Genomic DNA, 25,029 nt, shown 5'->3' on the forward strand with positions numbered 1-25,029 from the left:
CTCTTGTCCCCTCCTCACACACTACTGGCATACATATGTGTATGCATATGTACCATTCACTTATTGTATGTGGTTATGTGTAATATGTTTTGTATCACTGTATTGATTCGTGATATTATGTGAAGTGTCTGCTGCTGTCCATGTATGTATCGTGCTGCAGAGTTTTTACATATTGTACCAAAATCAAATTCCACTGGCCTTGGTCATGTGGTTAATAAACAATTTCTATCTATCTGTTAACTACACTGTTGTTGCTCTTACAGGAACTTTGTCGAGGAGAATCTGGGGACTAAGTACATAGAAGAAAGGAGTATTGACTTTGCTGTGTCCTATGCTGAGAGCAGCTCTACTACCCCTATCTTCTTCATCCTTTCCCCTGGGGTGGACCCATTCAAAGATGTTGAGGCTCTGGGTTTGTTCAAATGCAGTATCTCTCAGACCAGATCAGATACTTACAGACCTACTAGAAAACTCGGAACAATGTTTGACTAATGACTTGCTCCTCTAGGCAAGAGACTTGGCTTCACATTTGACAATGGGAAGTTCCACAATGTTTCCCTGGGTCAGGACCAGGAAGTGGTGGCTAAGGCCGCTCTGGACCTGGCAGCAAAAGAGGGCCACTGGGTTTTCTTGCAGGTACCTGCAATACTGACACTGAAACAATTTTTCTCTGGGCTCCTATCTGTCAGTATAGGTTATTGTCAAGGTCACTTGCTCTCCTCACAGAACATCCACCTGCTGCCTTCTTGGCTGAACAGCCTGGAAGTGTGTGTAGAGAAATACAGCATTGGGAGCCATGACGATTACCGCGTGTTCATAAGTGCTGAGCCATCACCTACAACAAAGTCCTATGTGATCCCCCAGGGCTTGTTGGAAAATGCCATCAAAATCACTGATGAACCCCCAACAGGCCTGCGTGCTAAATTACACAGGGCCTTGTACCTCTTCAACCAGGTTACATATTTCATAGTATTCTGTTTAACAAAATGTCTTACAATGGAATGCAAATAGGATAGTAAATTGTTTTGGGGTTTTTTTTACTTGTCATTTTTAGGATACATTTGAAATGAGCTCAAAGGAGAAGGAGTTCAATGCAATTCTGTTTGGACTATGCTATTTCCATGCACTGGTATTGGAGAGGCAAAGGTTTGGAGCTCAGGGCTGGAACAGCTCCTATTCCTTTAACAATGAAGATTTGATCATCTCTGTTAATGTGCTCTACAAATACTTGGAGGGCAACTCTAAGGTAATAATGGAAAAGCAACATATACTGAGACCAAAATTGTAAGAACAGACAAAAAACAAAACAACAGGTAACATCAAATGAAAAATTTATTTGGCACCTGTGAGTGTTCATTTTGTACCAAGGTGGCAGTGGTTTTTCTTTTCTTCCTTCTCTTAGGTACGATGGGAAGACTTGCAGTATCTGTTTGGAGAGATCACATATGGTGGTCATATTAGTGATGACTGGGACAGGAAGCTGTGCCGCACATATCTAAAGGAGTACATCAGACCAGAGATACTGGAGGGGAAATTGCAGCTCGCACCTGGGTTTTTTTCCCCACCCAGCTCTGACTACATGGTCTGTTACTTCAAGAGTCTAGCACACAGCTTCACGTCCACTCTTTACAGTCTCTTATTTGTATGAACTGCAGCCTTAGTGATGGGAACCATATTGAAGGTGCAAAATATAGTGAAAAGATCTATTCTAATTTAAAAAACATGCTTCTATGTTACAGGGCTACCACACACACATAGATAAATTCCTTCCTGCAGAGAGCCCATATTTGTATGGCCTTCATCCCAACACTGAGATTGACTCTCTCACTGTCATCTCTGAGAGGCTTTTCTACACCATTTTGAAAATCCAGCCCAAAGAGTTTGATGCTTCCGTAAGAGATGGGGGCTCTCACCAAGAGAAAGTACGTCTGCTAAACTCATTCACTGTGCCCACTGCTGTATCGAACAGAAATCTAAATGGTCTGAATTTCTTGTGTGTACTCTGGTTGTAGATAAAGGGCATACTGGAGGACATCTTGGAGAAACTGCCTAAAGGTTTCAATATGACACAGATCATCTCCAAGGTGGAGGAGAGGACACCCTTCATCACTGTGGCTCTCCAGGAATGTGAGAGAATGAACATCCTCCTCATGAAGATGTCAAGCTCTCTCACAAAGCTCAACATGGAACTTAGGGTGTGTGAGTGTGCACATATATGCATTTTGTACTTAGTATTGCTGATAACTTTAAAGTTTATGAACTTTAACTTATCAGCAATCATCTGTACTACAGGGAGAGCTATCCACTTCCACGGATATGGAGGAGATGGCCAATGCTGTGTTTTTAGATACTGTGCCTGAATCTTGGACCAAAGTGGCTTACCCCTCCCTACAGGGGTTGGGGGGTTGGTATGCAGACCTACTGCTCAGAATTCAGGTACACCTCTATACAAATTGTACCCATAACCATGTGCTTAGATTTCCCTTTTAAGGTGTTACATGTGTTCTTTTATCAGAAGGACATTCTGACTAGAATATCAGTGAGGACAGGATAAAGTGGGTTTTTCCTTTTCCATCCTTAGGAGTTGGAGGCATGGGTTACAGACTTCCCACTTCCCACTGCAGTGTGGCTGGCTGGCCTTTTCAATCCCCAGTCCTTTCTCATGGCCATCATGCAGTCCATGGCACGCAAGAACAAATGGCCGTTGGACAACATGAGTCTCTCTGTTGAGGTGACCAAGAAGAATCGAGAAGACTTGACCAGCCCACCGAGGGAGGGAGCCATCATCTATGGTCTCTTCATGGAAGGTAAGGCTAATGTGCTGCCCTATCAAACCAAAATAGCAGTCACTACAAAGAAACATAGGAAGTTACATTGTTTATGAATCCCTATTTTTACCTTTTGACCAACACAATCCAGATTGTGAGGTTCTTACAATTTGTGTGTGTGTGTAAGATAGTGTGTGTGTGTGTGTGTGTGTGTGAGAGAGAGAGAGAGAGAGAGAGAGTGTGTGTGTGAACCTCACAAGGTAGATTGTACCTTGTGAGGTTCTTAATTTATCTGAATAGCTCATATTTAACTGTTTATTATTCATGTAACTTAAAACATCGCCTTAACAGCGCCGTCTTCCTTCTTTGAAATACTTCCTTGTTTGCTGTCATGAAAGTGTTCCGGCAGTTGCATCTCATTTAAAGACATCACAAAATGGATTACTCAGTCACACTTTTAATGTCATTTTAAAAACCCATTGCATCATCCTGTATTTTACAAAGATAACCGTACATAAACAATGTACAGTGACTGGGATGTCTGTATGTTGGTAGTAAGAGCAGTAAACATACATAATAAGAGCTGCCCAGAACTATATTATTATTTACTTTGCCACATTAGTCTGTTTGCCATCACACCGATTAAGATATGACTCATTGAGAGGGACCTAGCGATGTAAAAAAAATGGTCCTATTCCAGTCCTTTACATGCCAAAATATACAAGTGAACATAATGAATTAAGAAATGCCTCTTAATGTATGTGTATGGTCAAAACTACAAACACAGAAATCAACAGTTCCATGAAGTCAGATATTTATAAACGTTGTGGTCTGAAAAAGATACAGAAAACAGAAAAGCTCAAGGCAGGGATGAAAAGTTACAGGTTTATAAGTTAATCGTGAAGATTCTCTATTTAAATCATCGAGGTATCTTCTGCTGTATAAATGTGTGTGTGTGAAGGGGCTCGCTGGGACACACAGGCGGGGTTAATAGCTCCAGCGCGGCTGAAAGAGCTGACACCCAGGATGCCAGTGATCTTTGTCAAAGCGGTGCCTGCAGACCGCCTGAAGACCACAGATGTGTATGAATGTCCCGTGTATAAGACCCGTGAAAGAGGATCCACTTTCGTTTGGACCTTCAACCTCAAGACCAAAGAGAGTCCCACCAAGTGGGTGCTTGCCGCAGTCTGCCTCCTGCTCAACAAATAAACACAAACAGAGACAAAACACACTATTTAATAAAGGCTTCAGTTTTAAAAATCAGTGACAGGTGTGGGGGAATTTATTACAGTTGAGGTGTTATGATTATGTCGCCATTTATCCAATTTATCATTAATGGCAATAATACAAAGGTAATTTCACTAAGTAGAAGAATGGTAAATGTGTGTGTATACTGGGTGTACGAAACCAACATGATAAAATAATGTACTCCACTAGAGGGCAGGCTAGTCCAAACCAAAAGCAGCTGTCTTGCAAAACAGATGTATTCAGCATTTCATCAAGCTGAGGGGTGAAGAACAAGAACAAGAACATAGAAATGCTGGAACACTGACCCTGCCCACATCACAATAGGTCCTCTAGTGTGACACAGTCTGGAGGGGTTCCAACTTGTCAGTGCTTTCTCAACAGTTGTACAGTGCTGATGAGGACATTTTACCCTTTTAAACGGGAAAACTATTGTCGTCGAGCTGTGTTTTGTTTTTGCCTCTAAGGCAAAGAAATGAACGACATACATTCAAATTCCATATGTATTAAACTCATTATCATCACATGCACATCAGAGTGCAAAACTACACCTGCTTCCTCCAACCTATAATTACTCCCTTGGTCGTAAAGTCTGGGACTAATTGACCATTTTCTGGCACAGACACCACCACTGACAGTTATCTTCACTACTGTTATGATGAATTGCAGTTTACTGTTGTAAATTAATGTGACCAATAAAAAAGTAAAAATCAGCAACCGTTTCATGATATGTGGTATGACGTTGCTAACTAGATTTATAGTCTCTGCAAAGAATATTTATAAGGCAAAGTACAGTTTGAAAGAAGGGCACAACTGGGTGTTTTGCCACAGGATTAGCACCTGTCAATTACATGGGGCAAAACGTGTATCCACGATAAGTGTATACTATATTGCCTGGCCTTGAGGCTCATAACTGATTAACAGACTGAGAAATGTTTCTGTCAACACCTGGGTACCACCATTGAAATGAAGTTCTCATTAGGAGATAAATATCTGTGGACTACTTGTTATTTTGAATCTCACTCTGGAAGTTAAATAACGCACCCAACGAGAAAGTTGAAGTGATTTCGGCTTCAGCTTTCGAACCGTCTACACTGAACACATAATTTTAAAAGTGACATGTCTCACTTCAGTAGCGTTTCCTTTACATTCATTTATCCAGTATCCTCCCCTTGCCCCAACAGGAAAGTTGTCCCAACAGTGAGAACAGGCAAAGTTGTTCATACATCATGCTGGAAATATCCAGTTTAAGATCCATTCTCGTTCTTCACAGACTGTGTTGCAGTGAATCGTGTCAGTGACGTAAACCATCTCAACGTGGCCCCTCCATTTGCATCCAAACTTGTTTTGCTTTCAGGCACCGATATCTACACTGGTATCGGACTGCTACCTAACTGAAGCGGAGTGTCAGTATCTAAGAATTTACCGAGGACTAAAATCTAATACCAAAAGCCACAAAAAACGTCATGAATAAAAGCAAAATGGCATGATTTACTTCATTTTTGGCACACGGAAGCCTGTATTTCTTTAATGATGGAAAAAATGTAGCTCAATTATTTTGTCCATTGACCCCAAACTAATGGTCTAAGTCTGAACTCAAACAAAACTAATGGATCAGTTTGGTATTCAACGATACTTATAGATTCATACTCGGAATCGGTATCAGCATTGAAAAAGTGGTGTTGGTGCATCCCTGCTGAATACTGGAAACTATAGGCTACCTTTAAGACTTTTGCTTGCAAAATGCAGCAAGGCTTTTAAGAAATAAAAGCACTGAATACTGCACGATAAATACTGTGTCATTAATCTGTTTTGTGTTTGGATAACAACTTGCTGTTCTCTCATATTGTGTATTTATATTTTGCCTTGAAAGTTAACATGACGGTGGTTTGAAAGCTTACATGTTGGGATCAAATGCTTAATTTATATGCTTATGTGCAAAAAAATAGATTAAGATCAGGTGTTAAAAGACGGGACAGGCTGCTGCAACATGCCTAGGGTGCAACTCGGACGCTTTCCAACACAACACCAGTGTAGATGACAGCACTGATAAAATGAAAGTGTTTCTGATACAAGAGACATTCGACAAAAAAAAAAGTGCCTGGTGCAGATCCAACCTGAGACTTCCACATCTACCTGAACTGACTCTGACATGGGCCGAGGAGTGAACCCGCTTCGCTAGGCCGAAAGTTACACTCATCCTCCAAACCTGCCCAAAAAAAAAATCTGGAAAAAGATCATTTCAGGGCCCCAAACATATGTTAATTAATCTGAAATTAGTCTAAATTCTAAAAATGCCACGTTTTACAGATTGCAACCCAGAAACAATACACACTCTTGTAGATGTTACTTTATGCAATTTGTAATACAGAACAAAAAAAAGCAAAAACACAATTCTGAGCAACCCCCGCAACAGAGCAGAGATAAACACACTTTACACGATACAGGAAGCAGCTGTTCTCGCTTGTTTTCCCATTGACTGATAGCGGGTTGGGATGGATTAAAAATAACAGAGGCTTTGTCTAAAATTATCCAACTGACTGTGTTTCAACCTCACATTTCAGGGTATCACCTGACACACAGCACAGAGCCAAATGCTCACCAGGTATATTTGGAGCTCAGACTTAATAATCATTTTCTTGGGTGAAGTCTTTGAAGGCTCAACAAACCAGTGAGACCTGTCATATTTGCCAAGTCCTCTCTTTTTTTTTCTTTTGTTCTTTGTATAATAATGTTGAAAGCACGAGGATCTTTGGAACATTCCTAAGAGGTCTTGAAATAGACACAGGCATATACGCTTGTGCCTTCAATGTTTGTGTCGAGAGTGCTGGCATGTCTGCAGTGTGCATATCTGAATGACAGACTGTCCATCTGCTACACTTTCACTCTGTCAATAGATCACTCAGATTCCTTTAATCTCGTTCCCTATCTCAAGTAGAGATAAAATACCACACAATACCTGTCACTATCCAAACTCCAACACTTCCTGCTCTGCCCAGAAAAAACAAAACAAAACAAAACTATTAGTTGTTTTCTCTCCAAACTTCTAACGGCTCTGGTAAAACATCAGGCTCGGGGGGGGGGGGCACGGTGCGCTTTTCTGTTTATTTTTGTCTCTTATGTTATGCCATGGGATAGAACGATGACGGCGGGTTGCTCTGCTTTAAATGACATGCAATGGCGAATGGTGTTTTGACATGGACATGTTGTTTTTGAGTGCATAAGATCTGCAGCAGCTTGAGCTCATGGTCAGCAGCTGAGCTCATGGTCAGAGGAGCCAACTCATAATATCTCATCTTCAAACTTGTAGCAACCAATATTGTATCCATACACAACAATTTGTTCTGTCCAGTGTCTTCGAGTGAGACAGTGAAACCCGCATCAGCTAGCTCAATGCAAAGCACTCTGGATGAGACCGTCCACAACATCCACATCCATTACCTTTCACTGATGTTACAATGTGTTTTCTGCACTGACTGCTGATGGCCACTAAACCATGAGCATGAATGGGAGGGTATGGGAGACTTTGAAGAGCACTATGGGTAATTTTCAAAGTCAAAAAGATTGCTGGGGGGTGTCCGGGTAGCATTACGGTCTAGTCCGTTGCCTACCAACACGGGGATCGCCGGTTCGAATCCCCCTGTTACCTCAGGCTTGGTCGGGCGCCCCTACAGACACGATTGGCTGTGTCTGCAGGTGGGAAGCCGGATGTGCGTATGTGTCCTGGTCGCTGCACTAGCGCCTCTTCTGGTTGGTCAGAGGCGTCTGTTCAGGAGGGAGGGGGGAACAGCGTGATCCTCCCACGTGCTACGTCCCCCTGGCAAAACTCCTTACTGTCAGGTGAAAAGAAGCGGCTGGCAACTCACATATGTTGGGGGAGGCATACGGTAGTCTGCAGCCCTCCCCGGATTGGCAGAGGGGGTGGAGCAGTGACCGGGATGGCACGGAGAGTGGAGTGATTAGCCAGGAACAATTAGGAAGAAAAAGGGGGAAAAAGAAAAAAAAAGAAAAAATATTTCTAATGAGGAACAATAACCCCCAATATCAGTTACCGCTACCAGCACAGACAAGAAAATACTTAATTTAAATACATAACACATCTGGTGGTTGAACTACATGCTGCAGGGAACAGTCAGCAGTTGGCAGACTTAACGCAAACAATCATATATGTGCAAAAACGTTGAGATTTCATCTGAGACTGATGTCGTAACTGAAATGAAGCTATACGTTTCATTTTTACACTAAAAAAAACCCCCAAAAACAACAAAAAACGGAATATACAGCTGCTCTTTAACAAGGAAGGAACTGCCTGAGGTAACAGATATAACACGTTCGTTCTCTTCAGGGATGGTGAAATCAAAACTCCACCGTTTCAGCAAATCTCCCACCAAATCCTCAGAGCCCGTCAGTTCACCCCCGACCACACTGTCAAATCATCGCCATAATACCGTGGTGACTCACTTCTTGACAAAAGCGAATTAGTCGGCACATTGTCCCGCTCTCACTTGGGTGATGTGGGTGAGGCTGCTGGGAAGATTAGGACACGGATGAAGAATCGAGACTCACCACAATGACTAGGGACATTTCTAAAAAATCCACCCAGTGTGTTTTACAGAGGGTCTTGCACTTCTATGTGTCTGCATTTGTTTCTGAACAGCAGGGTGCCCTAGAGAGTAGTCTGCTTTATACTGGAGTTTGAGGGGAAAAAAAACTGCAGATGAAATGACGGAAACTGAGTTTAAAAATGGAATTCAGATATAAACGGCGAAAACCATGAATCTGTGAGGTTTATGGTGCTTTTAAATATCATGGCAATGCATACATATAGAGAAATGAAACGGGTTTGGGGGAGGCTATGTGGATGGAGTGTGTGTGTGTGTGTGTCTCTGCGTGTCGGTACAGGCACGTCAAAATGTCAAACAAGGTTGTAGTAAGGGCACAGAGAGAATTTCAACACTGTGCTGTGAGGGCATCCCGCCGGGGCCGTGACCACATGCGTGTTGAATTATACCTGACCACTTCTCAGAAGAAGTTTTTGATGAGAGGAGTGACCAGTTTGACCCACAGCTTGACGTGGCGGTCCGGCCGCTCGAACGTAGAGCTCGACACCTCTGTAGATCTCTTGTACAACATTTCTTGCTCCTGTGAGAGAAAGAAAGAACAAAAGAAAAAAAAAGAAAGAAAGAGTGTGTTTAAGTACAACAAAATGAGGCATGCATTTCTACACACACACACACACGTGTGTGTGTGTGTGTGTGTGTGTGTAAATGTGAGTCATTAATCTTCGACTCTGGCTGTGTGGTAGAAGAAGAAAAAGAGCACCGACCTCCTGCAGCTGGGCCTGCAGTTCTTGGTTTTGGGTTACTATGGCAATTTGTGCCTCCAGGTCACGGTGAACTGAGCGGTAACCAAAGTTAGGAGAGCCAATTAGAGTGAGGCAAGGCCGATCCTGCCCTTGGAGGTAATACCACAGACCTGTAGGAAGGGAAAAAGAGAGCAATGAGTGATGAGGAAATGTTGAAAAGCATTATCGGAGCCGTTTCCACTCGGGACTTTCGGTTGGCCCAAACCACAACTAAAAGGAAGCACATGCAGAAATCCCCACCGTCTCTCCAAACCAAAAGTATGAGCGAGTTGAGTGTATATCCTTGTCCCGGGGCAATGAGGGAATGACTGTACAAGCCACCGTCTCTCACGCTACATGCCTAAGCAACCACTGACACGAACAGCAGTGCAAGAAAACCAACCAACAAAACTAAAATTTCATATTCTCGTTGACCCTGCGAGACCAAACAGGTTATTCAGCCAACACGAGGGGAATCGAGTTTTTTTTTTTAAATTTTCTCCTTGCCAAGTATGATCACATACAAGGAATCTGACTTGGTACATTGCTCTTGGTCACACGTAGCATATACACATGTACACAGCAGGAGAAAAGAAATGTCAACGAAGAAAAAAGGTTAGATAGCAAAAGCTAAAACTTAAAAAATATGCCAAATTGTAATAAGCATAGAAACATAGGAATAAATGTAAAAATATAAGAAATATACAGATGAAAATAAAATAAGAAATAAAACTCATTTCTATTGTAGGCTAGGTTTATAAGCTGTGGTGTGTCTCCTTAAATACAGTGTGTGTGTGTGTGTGTGTGTGTGTGTGTGTGTGTGTGTGTGTGTGTGTGTGTGTGTCTGACCTACCCTTAGCATGGAAGGTCCACTGTGGCCTGTGGTACTCGTGGAGGTGCACTCGCTCCTGCTGGCCCAGCTGACAGACTTTACTGTAGAACTGTCTGGCTATGTGAATGTATGCGGCGGGGATCGCTCCGGCGACGCCCTTGGCCCCGAAGAAACCATTGACCTCCGGGGAGGCAGTGAGGATCCGGTAGTCGGCTCCGGCTCCGAGCACCAGCCCCATGTATGCCCGCGTCAGGTTGAAGTACCCCGAAGTCAGGAACACAGTGGCGTCCGGACCTGCATCTGTCAGCAAACGCTGGAGGTTCAACGTGAAACATGGGATGCTTAGCTCAGAGGAAAACAAACGTCACACCAAACTTCTACTAAGACCATGTTAAAGACATGCCACTCATGTTATATACTGAGCAGTACAACATTGTTTCCTGCAAATTTAATTGTAATTACGTTTCAGCTGATTGGTCAAAGAGGCATTACAGCCACGCTCCTAATGACAAATGGAACAGGCTATCAAGCTGACCAAATAGACGACCAGGGAAGTAGCTGTTGTAGTTTTAATCTGACTTTTTGTTTATTTTCTTTATGTCTTTTTAAATTATGAGAAAATACAAAGTAAAGTTTTAATGAATTTAACCATGCCCCCTCCCTCCCCCCTTTCCCCCCCAGTCGTATCCAGCCAATTACCCCACTCTTCCGAGCTGTCCCGGTCGCTGCTCCACCTCCTCCTGCCGATCTGGGGAGGGCTGCAGACTACCACATGCCTTCTCTGATACATGTGGAGTCGCCAGCCGCTTCTTTTCACCTGACAGTGAGGAGTTTCGCCAGGGGGACGTAGCACATGGGAGGATCACACTATTCCCCCTCCCCCCGAACAGGCGCACTGACCGACCAGAGGAGGCGCTAGTGCAGCGACCAGGACACATACCCACATCTGGCTTCCCACCCGCAGACACGACCAATTGTGTCTGTAGGGACGCCCGACCAAGCCGGAGGTAACACGGGGATTCAAACCGGCGATCCCCATGTTGGTATAGACTGCTACACTACCCAGAATTTAACCATTTTTATTACTTTATTATAGAGGGGCAGTTAAAAAGTCTGGGTTGGGGAGAAGCCCAAAACAGGGAAATTCTGGCACCACTTGAATTTTCAACATACTGAAAAAGTATTTGAGTATGATCATCGGCCCTTACAGGCACATACAGCTGAGTATCATCAGCATAGCAATAGAAATTTATTCCATAACTAATGACTTTAATTGTTGTAAAATCCCTTTCTCCCAGAGGCCTGCTTGGCTACTGTGAAAAATTGGATGTCACTTAAGTTTCTGCTTTTAAATTCGGATAAAACTGAGAAGACACTACAGTCACTCCGCCCTGTGATAGACTGGCGATCTGTCCAGGCTGTATCCTTTCCTGCCACCCAATGACTGCTGGGATAGGCTCCAGCATCCCCACAACCCCGACAGCAGAATAAGCGGTTTAGATAATGGATGGACTGAAGTCCCAAAGGATATTGTACTAAACAACTCATTTTCTGGCATCCAGGTGGCATAGCGGTCTTTTCCATTGCCTACAAACACGGGGAATACCGTTTCGAATCCCCCTGTTACCTCCAGCTTGGTCAGGCGTCCCTACAGACACAATTGGCCATGTCTGCGAGTGGGAAGCCGGATGTGGGTATGTGTACTGGTTGCTGCACTAGCGCTTCCTCTGGTCAGTCGGGGCACCTGTTCAGGGGGGAGGAGGAACTGGGGGGAATAGTGTGATCCTCCCGCGTGCTACATCCCCCTGATGAAACTCCTCACTGTCATGTAAAATGAAGCAGCTGGCGACTCCACATGTATCGGAGAAGGCATGTGGTAGTCTGCAGCCCTCCCCGGATCGGCAGAGGGGGTGGAGCAGCGACCGGAATGGCTCGGAAGAGTGGGGCAATTGGCCAAGTACAACTGGGGAGGGAAAAAAGGGGGACCCCCCCCCCAAAAAAAAACAACTCATTTTCAAACACCACACACATGCTGTTGCAACATTACAAGTGCCTTGGCAGTATGTCACAACATCCTCATGTTCAGACACAGAGTGTGGACAATACTGTTTTGATCCAAGTATGTCACAAGACAATGACCAAGGTGCATCCCTGTAGTGATAAATAAGTCAAATATAAATCAAACTCCTTAGAGCCCCACCTGAGTGACCTGCTCATCCACCTGGATTCCCAGAGGCTTCATCTGGACCAGAGGGAACACCCATGTGTCTTCCTCCACCCTCTCTCCCACGTCCTCGTCCCCGGAGTCCTCTGATTGGTTCAACAGCTGTTGCCGTGTGCGGGCTGTGTCAACCACCTCCATTATCCGCCTCCTAGCCGAGGCAGAGAAGTCATCCCTGTTGCCTGGTTTGTGACGAGAGAGGTCCATGTGTGAGTGTGCGCTGACATGTGAACACGTGCAAACTGTAAAAACACACAAAGCAGGCAGGTAGATGAGGGATGGGAAAGTGGGTGGATGCTGGATTGGGGGGAGGCCATCAGTGCCCAAGTTTGAGAAAGATGTCCGGAACCGCATACAGGCATGAGTCAGAAGATGGTGATGGAAAGGAAGTGAAAATGCAACCTCAGCTTTAATCTATTTAGCCTTTGTTGACTGTAAGTCAGTCCCCTTGCTCATCTTTCCAGGTGCCATTCATTATCAGCTCCATTCAGTGTCTTTGCAGGTCTCTGAATGTGTACGTGTGTACGTGTGTGTGTGTGTGTGTGTGTGTGTGTATAAGTTCTCACTCCATATCACCTTCCAGAAACATTGTGACATCACAAGTCTATTCCTGGTGTCCGTTACAACTGTGGTCCAGTACTGCAGACATGATGTCATTCATCCCAAATTCTACTGTCTTAGCAGTCCACTGCTTCAGCACATAAGCACGCACGCACGCACACACACACACACACACAATTCCGACAATTTCACATCCAGTTACACTGCTACCCAAACGCCAGGGCACCCTCGCATCTATCTCCCACATGGAAGCTTCTATTTCTCCCTGTCAGTTACATGGGCATGCACATGCACACAATGTCTGACATTCACTTATTTGCCTGTCCAAGCTTTTGAACTCCATTACGGACATCTGATTCCATGGCCTATCCCCCATCTCAATAAAAAAACGCTGGTTGGTTCAAGAGGAGTGTGTGTACGTTTAGGTGTCAAAACATTTAAAAGGCTTCTGGCGAGGCCACACATTCTGCATATGTGAGACAGACACCCCACACACACACCTTTATAAGGGTGCACCATGCCCTCCAGCATGTTGACTGAGTCATCAGGCTGAAGCTGCAGGGAGACGTCCCCCACAGCCCCCACTAGCTCAGAGAAGAAGTCTGCCACCTCCCCGCAATTCTCCAGCAGTACATAGCGGTCCTGTCTGTTGGTGAAGTAGGAGTCACTCAGGTTTGCCCTACATGGAAAGAGAAGAGATGTGCGGAGGGGAAGAGAGGGAGAGAGAGAGCGCCAGGGATTGGGAAAAGCAAAATTTTCAGCATGTGAACTTGCGCTACCACCCAAAGCAAAGTTTGGAGCGTGTCAGTGCACCCGCTAATGATGAGGCTGTCGTCAAACAGGTAAACTTTGATGTGCTGGACGCCAATGGTCTCGTTGAAGCGCTGAGGAACCAACAGACGCAGTAAGCCCCTAAGGTCTGGAGTGTGGTACAAGGACACTCGCATCTGAGATGTAAAGCGCTGCAGTAAGGGCAACAGCATGGTCCTTGAGTTGATCTGACCTGCACGCACACACACACACAATGAGGATGGCGGTATGGTGCTGATACCTAACTTTTATCTCAAAGAGAGGCAGATTTGCTACAGACCTCGCGAGCCACGTGTATAGTCCAGCAGGATAGAGACTTTCAGGTCCGGTGCATCGCTATCTTCTTGTGAGCGCTCCAGAGCTTCCTCCATACAGTCCACCTGAAACCCCACAGGGTGTCAGAAACAAGCATCAAAAACATAAATGCTCCTGAAGACCATCATATGCATGCGTGCATACACAGCCTCTATGCTAGGCCTCTTACCAGATCCTGCTCCAGTGGGCCTGTTCCCAGATACAGCGAGGCCATCACCACTCGCCTCCTAGCGGTTTTGATGTGTGCCTGAAGTGGGAAAAGTTAAATAACAAGAACATAATTAAAAAAATAATAATAAAGAACAAAATAAAATAAAGCTCCTCATATAATACTGAGTTGGTACATTTAGCAAGGATGCATGGTACTGGATTTTTGAATTTGTTGATGGTATCCAATAACTGATCATTTTCATGGTCATTTTGGTCGGTACCGTTTTGTTTGTTTTTTTCATAGCAATACCATCATGTTATCACCAGTGGAGTTTAGCTATTTTTCATCCATCCATTCATTATCCAAGTCATTTATTCCAATCGGGGTCACGGGATGCTGGAGCCTATCCCAGCAGTTATTGGCCGGCAGGCAGGGAAACACCCTGGACAGGCCGCCAGGCCATCACAGGGCCAACACATTCACACCTAGTTTAGCTATTTTTTGTTAGTTTAGTTTTTTTTGTTTCTTTTTATTTTAGCTATTTTTTTAAAGATGATTTTTTTTGCCGTTGTCCGTTTTTTTTGACAGTGACAGTAGACCGAGAGAGACAGGAAAGGCAAGGAGAAAAAGGGGATGACATGCACCAAAGGGCCCAGGTCAGATTCGAACACCCAGGTCATGGTGGCAAGGACTCAACTTGACATATGGCACACGCTCCACCAGGTTAGCCACCGGGGCGCCCCCAAGTTTAGCTGTTATTATACTGTAGATGTTACACTTGGTGTAGATGCAGACATCTAAAAAGACCCTACTTTATTAGTACCGGTCCTGATTTCTTACTAAACACTACATGTCTCCAAATGTCTGCACTCACTGAAGGAGAGGAACACAAATGACTTCAACTTAAATGGAGAAAACATGTCCCATTTATTTTGGCAGAACATTTTCAAACATCTTTACCCCTGCATTTGTTCTACAACAGGACGATCCTTAAAAGCCTCCCTGTAAAGTGATCACTATCACATAGTCACCTTGAGGTAAAATTATTTTTTCTGTGAAATATCAAAAGGGGAAATCGACTCCCTTCAAATCACAAAACCTTTTTAGAAATGCACATAAAGTTAGATATTAATTACATCCATTCAAGATAGGCTAGCAATTGTAACTACGAAACAGAAATCGTTACACTGTAGACATTTCTTTACAGGTTGTAGAACAAGGCTTTGCATTAATGCCTGTGGTTGCTGTTGGCACATAATTAATGCTTCGTCCTCTAAAATGTGCAACATATCAGGCATAATTTCGATATCTACCCCAACACTGAAATCAGGTTGTTTTTTTTGTTTTTTTTTAAGGTTAGTCAAGATCAGCAATGGGAGAGAGGAGAGTAACAAGTATTTCTGAAACTGACTGTTGCAATCATTAGCAAGGTCCACTGCTGACAACAGATTTTAAAGCTATTATCAGCTAATACCCACAAACTATATTGTGCACCCCCAACCCAGCCACTGGGGATGCATAAGCCAGTGCATTATTAGTGCCGGTCCCAAGCCCGGAAAAATGGGGAGGGTTGTGTCAGGAAGGGCATCCGACATAAAACCTTTGCCAAATCAAATATGTGGATCATAAATCAGATTTCCCTGCCAGATCGGTTGAAGCCCAGGTTGCCAACGACCATCCCCGGTACTGCTGGCCAGCAGGGTGCCAGTGGAAACTATGCTACTGGGGGGAAGGCATGTCCAGAGGCAGCGGGAGAGGAGGGTAGCTGTGTGGAGGTGAGAGTCGGTACTTTGAATGTTGGCACTATGACTGGTAAAAGAGAGAGAGCTGGCTGATATGATGGAAAGAAGGAAGGTAGATGTACTGTGTGTGCAAGAGACCAGGTGGAAGGGGAGTGAGGCCAAGAGCATCGGAGGTGGGTTCAAACTCCTCTACCATGGTGTGGATTGGAGGAGAAATAGGGTTGGGGTAATTCTGGAGGAAAAGTATGCCAAGAATGTGTTGGAGGTGAAGAGAGTGTCAGACAGAGTATGAAGCTGGAAATCAAAAGTGTGTTGATGAATGTTATCATCGCATATGCCTCACAGGTTGGGTGTGAGATGGAAGAGAAAGAAGAACTCTGGAGTGAGTTGGATGACGTCGTGGAGAGGGTACCCAAGGAGGAGAGAGTAGTGATTGGAACGGACTTTAATGGACATGTTGGTGAAGGGAACCGGTGATGAAGAGGTGATGGGCAGATATGGTGTCAAGGTGAGGAATGTGGAGGGACAGGTGGTGGATTTTGCCAAAAGGATGGAAATGGCTGTGCTGAATACGTATTTCAAGAAGAGGGAGGAACACAGGGTGACGTCTAAGAGTGGAGGAAAATGCACACAGGTGGACTATATCTTATGCACGAGATGCGATCTGAAAGGGATTGGAGACTGCAAGGTGGTAACAGGGGAGAACATAGCTAGGCAGCATTAGATGGTTGTCTGTAGGATGACTTTGGAGAGAAAGAGAGTGAAGGCAGAGCCAAGGATCAAATGGTGGAAGTTGAAGAAGAAAGACTGTTGTGTGGAGTTCAAGGAGGAGCTAAGACACTGGGTGGTAGTTAAGAGTCGCTGGATGGCTGGGCAACCACTGCAGAAATGGTGTGGGAGACAGCTAGGAAGGTATTTGGTGTGTCATCTGGACAGAGGAAGGAAGACAAGGAGACTTGGTGGTGGAATGAGGAAGTACAGCAAAGTACACAGAGAAAGAAGAAGTAGGATAGTCAGAGAGATGAAGAAAGTAGACAGGAGTACAAGGAGATGTGGCATAAAGCGAAGAGATAGGTGGCGAAGGCAAAGGAAAAGGCACATGGTGAGTTGTATGAGAGGTTAGACACTAAGGAAAGAAAAAAGGACTTGTACTGATTGGCTAGACGGAGGGACCAAGCTGGGAAGGATGTGCAACAGGAGCTGATGAATGAAAAGAATGAGAGAGAGAGAAGGCTGGATGATGTGGGGATAGAGAATCCGGAAGTGCGATAGATTAGCAAGGAGGAAGTGAGGGCAGCTATGAAGAGGATGAAGAGTGGAAAGGCGGTTGGTCCAGATGACATACCTGTGGATGCATGGAGGTGTTTAGGAGAGATGGCAGTGGAGTGCAGAAGAAGCATACTGGTACTGATTTTCAAGAATAACAGGGTTGTACCAACAGAGGAGGAGTGGTATTGTATCTGGAAGTCAGGAGTGGCACAGATGTACGTAGAAAGGTGCAGGATATTTATGAGGGCAGTGTGACAGTGGTGAGTTGTGCAGCTGGAATGACAGATGGTTTCAAGGTGGAGGTGGGATAATCTCACCTCCACCAACTCAGCTCTGAGCCCTTTCTTGTTTGCAATGGTGATGGACAGGTTGACAGATGAGATCAGGGAAGGAGTCTCTGTGGACGATGATGTTCGTGGATGACATTGTTATCTGTAGCGAGAGTAGGGTGCAGGCTGAGGAGAGCCTGGAGAGGTGGAGGTATGCACCGGAGAGAAGAGGAACGAACGTGAGTAAGAACAAGATGGAATACCTATGCGTGAACGAGAGGGAGGACAGCAGAATGGTGAGAATGCAAGAAGTAGAGGTGACGAAGGTAGATGAGTTTAAATACTTGGGGTCAACTGTTCAAAGTAATGGGGAGTGCAGAGGAGAGGTGAAGAAGAGAGTGCAGGCAGGGTGGATTGGGTGGAGAAGAGTGTCAGGAGTGATTAGAAGGGTACCAGCAAGAGTGAAAGAGAAGGTTTACGAGATGCTAGTGAGACCAACTATGTTGTATGGCTGGGAGAAAGTGACACTGATGAAAAGACAGGAGGCAGAGCTGGAGGTGGCAGAGTTGAAGACGCTAAGATTTTCGTTGGGAGTGATGAAGAAGGACAGGATTAGAAACGAGCATATCAGAGGGACAGCTCAGGTTGGACAGTCTGGAGACAAAGCAAGAGAGGCAAGATAGAGATGGTTTGACATGTGTGGAGGAGAGATGCTGGGTATGTTGGGAGAAGGATGCTGAATATGGAGCTCCCAGGTAAGAGGAAAAGGGGAAAGGCCAAAGAGGAGGTTTATGGATGTGGTGAGGGAGGACATGCAGGTGGCTGGTGTGACAGAGGAAGATGCAGAGGGCAGGAAGAGATGTAAACGGATGAGCCGCTGTGGCGACCCCTAACAGGAGCAGCTGAAGGTGGTAGTAGTAGCCGATATATATTGTGCACCCCTAACATTAAACCCAAGCTCAACATGCTTTGTTGACTTTTACCAATGTATTTGTGATACCAAAAAATAAATAAATAAATAAAAACATGCTTTCTTTGTAGAACTGTGTCAGTGAAAGAGAAAATATTAGCCACTAATCTAACATGATTGGTGCTATAATACACTAAGCAAACAGTAAACACAGCACAGGGTACAATTCCTGTATGTCACATTAACAAACGTGAATACACACACAGAAAGGTAACGGATGCAGGTGACAATGACTAAGGAGATGAGAATGTTGTTTGTGTGTGGGTGTGTGTGTGTGTGTGTGTGGGTGTCTGTGTGTGTGTTAGCCCTACTAAATACAATGCCAGACTGATCTGATATTTCCTCCTCTCAAGGTTCTGGGAAGGTCAATAAAGGTAAAACAAATAAACATGATTGTTTTTTAAACACACCTGCTTACACACCCCTTTTACATTCAGTTATGCAGCCCACAATTTTTTTTTTGTTTGTCAAAACTACACATTAATATTCAGTCAGTCATGTGCTTAACGTGTTTCCTCCTCCTCCTCCTCCTCCCCACTCACCTTCATCACTTGGTAGAACTGGTCGGGGGAGGTGAGAATGTGAATGTGAGCACCTGGTACCCTGAAGGCGGGCACGTGCTCCGACATCCACTGGAAGCGGGCGTGGAGGCCATCTGTGCCCTGAGCTCCAGCCAAACCGGTGGGCTTGCAGACACGTCGGGGGGCAGGGTCAGCTTCTGCCAGGAGAGGGGCCAGCAGCAGCACTGAGGACCTAAAGGAGACACAGGAAGCAGAGAAGAACTCTCACTTCACTGGGGTAAATCGGCCTATTGTTGTACCTAAGTACACCAAAAAGCTTTTTCTTAATACCAAAAGCCTCATAAACATTTTGCTGTGCATTTAAAATGGTTAACGTATAATAGGTTCGTAAAATGATGGTTAGTTACCTGCTGTCTACCTAAGATGGCATTTCCCTTCTGTGATATTGATAAAATTCAATCCGCGCTGTGGTGGCCTGATGCTGAAACCCTGATTCATGCATTTGTCTCGTCTCATCTCAATTCCTGTAACGTCCTTTTTTTTCTGGTCTATGTTAACTCAGCCACAAGAAGTCTTCAGTTTACTCAAAATGGCTCGACTCATGTCCGTGATGGTGTAGCGGTCTAAGCATCGGCTTTGTGTCGATGCAGTTGCCCACTGGGGACCGGGGTTCACGCCCCGGTCTCGTCAGATCCGACTATGGCCGGACTCGATGAAGCAGCAATAATTGGCAACGCTGTCTTCAGGAGGAGGGCGGAGTCGGCTTGTGTTCATCACATGAATGCGTCTCTGTGTGTGTCGGAAAAAGCAGTGGTTCGGCCTGGATTCACCTTGTCATGAAATTGGCGAGGCGTCTCCTTCGAGACTGCCGGCCGGAGAGATGCAGCTGGCGAACGCATGCAGAACGAGGGTGAGTGTTTGAACTAAAATAGGGATCGATTGGCCACTAAATTGGGAGAAAAAGGGAAAAATCAGAAATAAGTTCATAAAAAAGAAAAAAGGCTCGACTCAAAATGGCTAGGCTATTAACAAAAAAAAAACTATAAGTTTGACCACACAACGCCAACCATTCTGGCTCCCAATACAAGATGGAGCAGATTTAAGTTTTTTTTTTTAGACATGTAAAGCCTTGAATAGATTAACCCCCTGAAACATTTTAGATCTCATTAGCCCATATGCCCCATCTCACATTCAGATGCTGGCTATTTAGGCAGTGAGAAAATTAACAAAAAGTCAAATGGGGGGCAAAGTATTCACCCACCACGCTCACAGCCTTTGGATCACGTTTCCGTTATTTGTTTGAGTCTTATCAGCGGGCACACCAACAGCTTTCAAGAACACATGATCTTGTTTTGTGTTTACCATTTCACTTTTTATGCAATTATTATTACTATATTTATCATTATAATCATCTTATTATTACTTTTTCCCCTCTTTGTATCTCTTCAGCTTTTGCCCTTCTTGTCTTCTTATTGTGAGGTGTATTGAGACCTTCACTGGTTATAATGCACCTTAAATAAACCTGACTTGCCAGAAAGTACTAATCTACCAGCAAACTTGCATTTGGACTGAGTCCGTAATCTGCCATGAATGACTAGTATTGTCTTCTTAGAAATGAAGTCATTCCTGCTTTACCAAAATAGCTTTCAGTTGGGCAATATGAGAAGGTTGGGGGAGATAGGGATGACATGAAAAGTGAACCAGACTCAAAAGCACAACTTTCTGGGGCAACTGGCAGGCACCCCTGACACTTTTGAGACCAGGACACAGATCCATCAGGTTTTACTGTGTCCTTGAGTTCACCCCAACCCCTCGCTGTCTTTCCACCACACAATCAAATAATGCGGTCTGACTCTACAACCACATTAAACAAGTAGGAAAGGGTGGAGTGTTAACCTCAGACATGGATGGCTATGAGTCAGGCACAGTGTCAAAAGCCATTCAACTGTGTCCCTCTATCTTATAACCAACATGTTTTCTCACACACACACGCACACGCACGCGCAATTCACAAAGCCTCAGATCATAACAGTTCAAACTAGAGCTGCACAATATATCGTTTCAGCATCGGTGTGTGTGAGACGGCCCTGTGATGGCCTGGCGGCCTGTCCAGGGTGTCTCCCTGTCTGCCACCCAATTACTGCTGGAATAGGCTCCAGCATTCCCGTGACCCTGTGAGCAGGATAAGCGGTTCAGATAATGGATGGCATCGCCATCGCCATCGCAATGTGCGCAAGCGCAATAGTCACATCGCGGGATGTGCGATGTAAATATAAGGCAATTTAACACAAACACCTCATGCTACAACTATTTGCTGCTTGATACAAAAGGACAACTGGTACGATTCTTATTTTCAATGACTAATCTACAGGAGAAGTCTGTCTAATATGACGATTTATTCTGATTTAAGGGCTCTTGGATACACGGAGAGTTTGTTGCTAGTGAGTGACATGCAGGCTCTGCATTTATAGCGAACCACCTATCACAATCATTCTTGATCAGTTTATCAAACAACCAAAGCCGCCCCCTCTAATCGTCGACCACAACCTGAAAAGAGCGAGGAATAGGAGAAAAACACCCCCTCCTCACGCACCATTGGCAGAAATACCACCATTCACCTGTTATGCCTGACACGTTTATTTCTGTTATTGTGTAACTGTATTTCGTGATAATATGTGGAGTGTGTGCTGTTGTCCATGTATGTATTGTGCTGCAGAGAGTAATGTGTACCAAAAACAAATTCCACCGGCCTTGCTGGTGTGGCTAATAAAATAACCTATCTATCTATCTAAAGGAAGATTTGGTAACAAAAAGAAAATCAGCGTCAGTTGTACGGATTTTTAAAATTTCAAATTATCTTTAAGACCAGGTATTTTGGTTTTTTTCCCCTTGTCTCAGTACAGACTACATATTGTGAATTCTGGACTGTTGTTATATTGGAGCGTTTATCACTTCCAAACGTTTTCAGTATGTTTGTATATGTTTGTGCCAATAAACAGCCCTCGCTGACATATTTAGCTCGCCCGTGTCACATGACTGCGGAAACCTAAGAACCGGGCGCGCACACCGCGCAGTGCGCATACCTCCGCGTCAGACTCGTGAGAGAACGAATGTGGTGTAAGTGCTACTTTTCACCTGTAGATAAAAATACAGCAAGATGCACTATTTGTGACAAGAAAGTGTCACACGGCAGCAACACGAGTAACGTCTTGATGCATGCTCAATAATCCAGATGCTGGAATCCCAGAAAATTTAATCCGTTCATCTGGACGCAGAGTTTACCGCTTCAGTCTCAACTGACTGCAGGTGTCCCCACCCTTATAAACAATACAGTGGCATAATGACCGAAACCAATGATCACTCCATATGCAAATTCGCCATGACCATTAACTCTTCCCACACGCTCTGTCCCCCTGGTGAAACTCCTCACTGTCAGGTGAAAGGAAGCAGCTGGCGACTCCACATGTATCGGAGGAGGCATGTGGTAGTCTGCAGCCCTCCCCGGATCGGCAGAGGGGTGTAGCAGAGATCAGAATGGCTCGGAAGAGTAGGGTAATAGGCCGGATACAATTGGGGAGCCTTAGAAGGCTGCGCCTACACTCATAAAAACCAGAGATACGGTACCTAACTATCGTTGTCGCGTTGTGTCAATATTTCAGTTTTTTATTTTTAATAAATTTGCAAACATTTCTACAAAACCTTTTTCACTTTGTCATTATGGGGTGGTGTGTGTAGATTGATGAGGAAAAAAAGGAATTTAATCCATTTTGGAATAAGGCTGTAACATAACAAAATGTGGGGGAAAGTGAAGGGGTGTGAATACTTTCCTGATGCACTGCATATCGCAGAAAAAAATATTGCAAAGTGAATTTATTTCCAGTATCGTGCAGCCCTAGTTTAAGTCTTGAGAGCAACGACAGGAGACAATAGTATGGGTCTGTAGTGGTTATAGGGATACATAATTCCCCTTATTGAGCTAGTAGGAACGTTGGTTTACAGCTGCTGTTTTCTCGGTTTGGGTTTACAGTGATACACTTCCGCTGCGCGGGTTTTTGTGTTGTTGTTATAATGGTGAAGGACTAAATGGTGCACGTTGTGTAGCCGAAATAGAAAGTTGTCACGACTCCTGCTTGAGCTCCTCTACAGGTCTATGTTTGGCCCTGGATTCTCCCCACAGAAACCGTCTATAGCTATTTGGGCAGACAAAATGGGCTTCATCCAGCAGAAGAGGCTCTAGGCTACACTCCAGTCTGACTGCAACAGAATGGAAACCAACCACAGGGAGGGTATTTCCCCTTGTATCTCACATATCCAACAGGGTATAGATGCGGTTGCATGGAGAGAACTGCTTCATATCCACAGGTTAAGCTGAATTTCATCTGACTTGTATAGTTCTGTACACTACTCAGGTTAGTTGAGTGAGTGTACCCTTGATATGGACAATGGTCTCATACGAAAGTGATACGTGTGACTTTATCATGAGTGGTGAACGTTAAGACAGCATGAGTGTGACAGATGATAAGAATGACCATTTGAAATGATAAGATCCCTGTTCCAGCTGTCACTTTCAGTTGGTGGCTCTGCCAACAAACTTTCAGTGTAAAAATTTCAACAGATCACTTGGCTTTTTCATAAAACGTTTGTTGGGTAAATTTCCATGACACAAACCATGACAGGGGATGGAGACCAAATTGGTTTTAAACCCTCAAGATCATTTGAAATTTGATTACGCACCAAAGGTAACAAGCCCTATATGTTCATACATTCATGCAATTTGTGCCCTTTGTGTGATGTACACACTGCTTATTTTAAAACAAGATCTTCGTGAAAATAGCCTCTTAAGCCATTTTAGAAGTCCTGTTCATTTCAGAATACTAGCGATTTGATAATAACTGCAACAGAGCGGAGGGGCTTCTTTACATTTAATCAAGTTTGAAACAAAATTAATAATGCAAGGCTAGATAGTACCTCCAATGAACTGAGGAGCCATTTAATTAATAAATGAAGGCCATCTCTCTCTCTGAATGTGTGTGTGTGTGTGTGTGTGTGTGTGTGTGTCTCATGCTTCAAATTAGGTTCAAGGAATCCAGTTAACATACCAACAGAAGGTCTTCTATTCTCTGTCCATGTCCAAACACCAACTTCCTCATAATAGGTATTTTGAAACCTGTGGCATCTCACTTCCTAATGGCCTCATTCTTTGGTACCATGGCAACACAAACAGCTCGTCTCGTGACCTTTAGTAGTTCGATAAAGATTAACTGTATAAGGGAGGGGAGATGTGATAGTGTGTGTTTGAGCTCAAAAAAACAACCCTGTAATACCACTCAAACTAGTTTCTTATGGAATATGAGGATCTTTGTCCTCTGGCAGGGACTCAGATGAGCGTGGAGATGGGAGGAAAAAGTTGGCAAATTGGAGCCACCGAGCCACCCCGGTGTGGGAGACTAGGCTACTATAATGAAAGTTAGCCATGCCAACAACATGCAGTCATTATGGTAGTAAAACGATTACCTCATCAGGAAACCTAAAATCACATTGTGTAATAGCATTGGCTAGATTTCCAGCTGTCAACCACAACATGAACAATGACATGATTTTCACTTTAGTTCCCTAACAAGACTGCGGAGTGACATTACAGTAGTCCTTTCCTACGGCAGGACCGCCGTGTCATTCGGCTTTTCCTTTTGTTTCTTTTTTTTTATCTTGTTGGATAAACAGTGTTTCTTACCCTCTTCTTCTGTCTCGTGTGCGAAATAACCTGTCAGATATCCGGGTGAAGACCCCGGCTAAGGCCGGTGTGTACACGGAGTGTACCAGCCTCCTCCACGACACGGGAGCCGCCATTGCTGCGGTCGGAGTTTGAATAAACTTTATTCACACATGAAGAGGACAAATTCACAGTGACCGCATGTAAAACACGGTGTCCGGCGGCGACCGCTCCTCCGGAGTATCAAGCCTAATAGACGTGCGAATAATCATATTTTTTTTTAAATGCTACACGAGGCAAA

The 25,029-nt window shown here is 44.4% G+C and overlaps 2 protein-coding genes across 4 annotated transcripts in view; one reads left to right on the plus strand and one right to left on the minus strand.

The window, feature by feature from the left end:
* LOC130127159 (dynein axonemal heavy chain 17-like) overlaps window positions 1-3,977 on the plus strand; it is a 30,710-nt gene extending 26,733 nt beyond the window's left edge. The window contains exons 68-77 of the mRNA XM_056296730.1: window positions 264-412; window positions 509-636; window positions 727-954; window positions 1,055-1,246; window positions 1,403-1,582; window positions 1,740-1,922; window positions 2,013-2,195; window positions 2,293-2,436; window positions 2,582-2,807; window positions 3,730-3,977. Of these exons, the coding sequence (XP_056152705.1) occupies window positions 264-412; window positions 509-636; window positions 727-954; window positions 1,055-1,246; window positions 1,403-1,582; window positions 1,740-1,922; window positions 2,013-2,195; window positions 2,293-2,436; window positions 2,582-2,807; window positions 3,730-3,977 (1,861 nt within the window). The remainder of the gene's footprint in view (window positions 1-263; window positions 413-508; window positions 637-726; window positions 955-1,054; window positions 1,247-1,402; window positions 1,583-1,739; window positions 1,923-2,012; window positions 2,196-2,292; window positions 2,437-2,581; window positions 2,808-3,729) is intronic.
* Window positions 3,218-25,029, minus strand: LOC130127838 (CDP-diacylglycerol--glycerol-3-phosphate 3-phosphatidyltransferase, mitochondrial). Of its 3 annotated transcripts, XM_056297560.1 has the most exons (12): window positions 24,750-24,872; window positions 24,118-24,255; window positions 19,040-19,250; window positions 14,266-14,343; window positions 14,062-14,161; window positions 13,785-13,974; window positions 13,472-13,650; window positions 12,390-12,652; window positions 10,211-10,502; window positions 9,340-9,488; window positions 9,025-9,155; window positions 3,218-3,962 (listed from the first exon to the last, which is right to left on the minus strand). In XM_056297560.1, the coding sequence occupies exons 3-11, from the start codon at window positions 19,124-19,126 to the stop codon at window positions 9,036-9,038; spliced, it is 1,458 nt and encodes a 485-aa protein (XP_056153535.1). In that variant the 5' UTR covers window positions 19,127-19,250; window positions 24,118-24,255; window positions 24,750-24,872; the 3' UTR covers window positions 3,218-3,962; window positions 9,025-9,035. The 3 variants fall into 3 exon arrangements, with proteins under 3 accessions (XP_056153535.1, XP_056153534.1, XP_056153533.1); XM_056297559.1 differs by lacking the exon at window positions 24,118-24,255 and having other exon boundaries at window positions 12,390-12,592; window positions 24,750-25,029; XM_056297558.1 differs by lacking the exon at window positions 24,118-24,255 and having other exon boundaries at window positions 24,750-25,029.

The sequence above is a fragment of the Lampris incognitus genome, chromosome 17, assembly GCF_029633865.1.
Source record: "Lampris incognitus isolate fLamInc1 chromosome 17, fLamInc1.hap2, whole genome shotgun sequence".
NCBI lineage: Eukaryota > Metazoa > Chordata > Actinopteri > Lampriformes > Lampridae > Lampris > Lampris incognitus.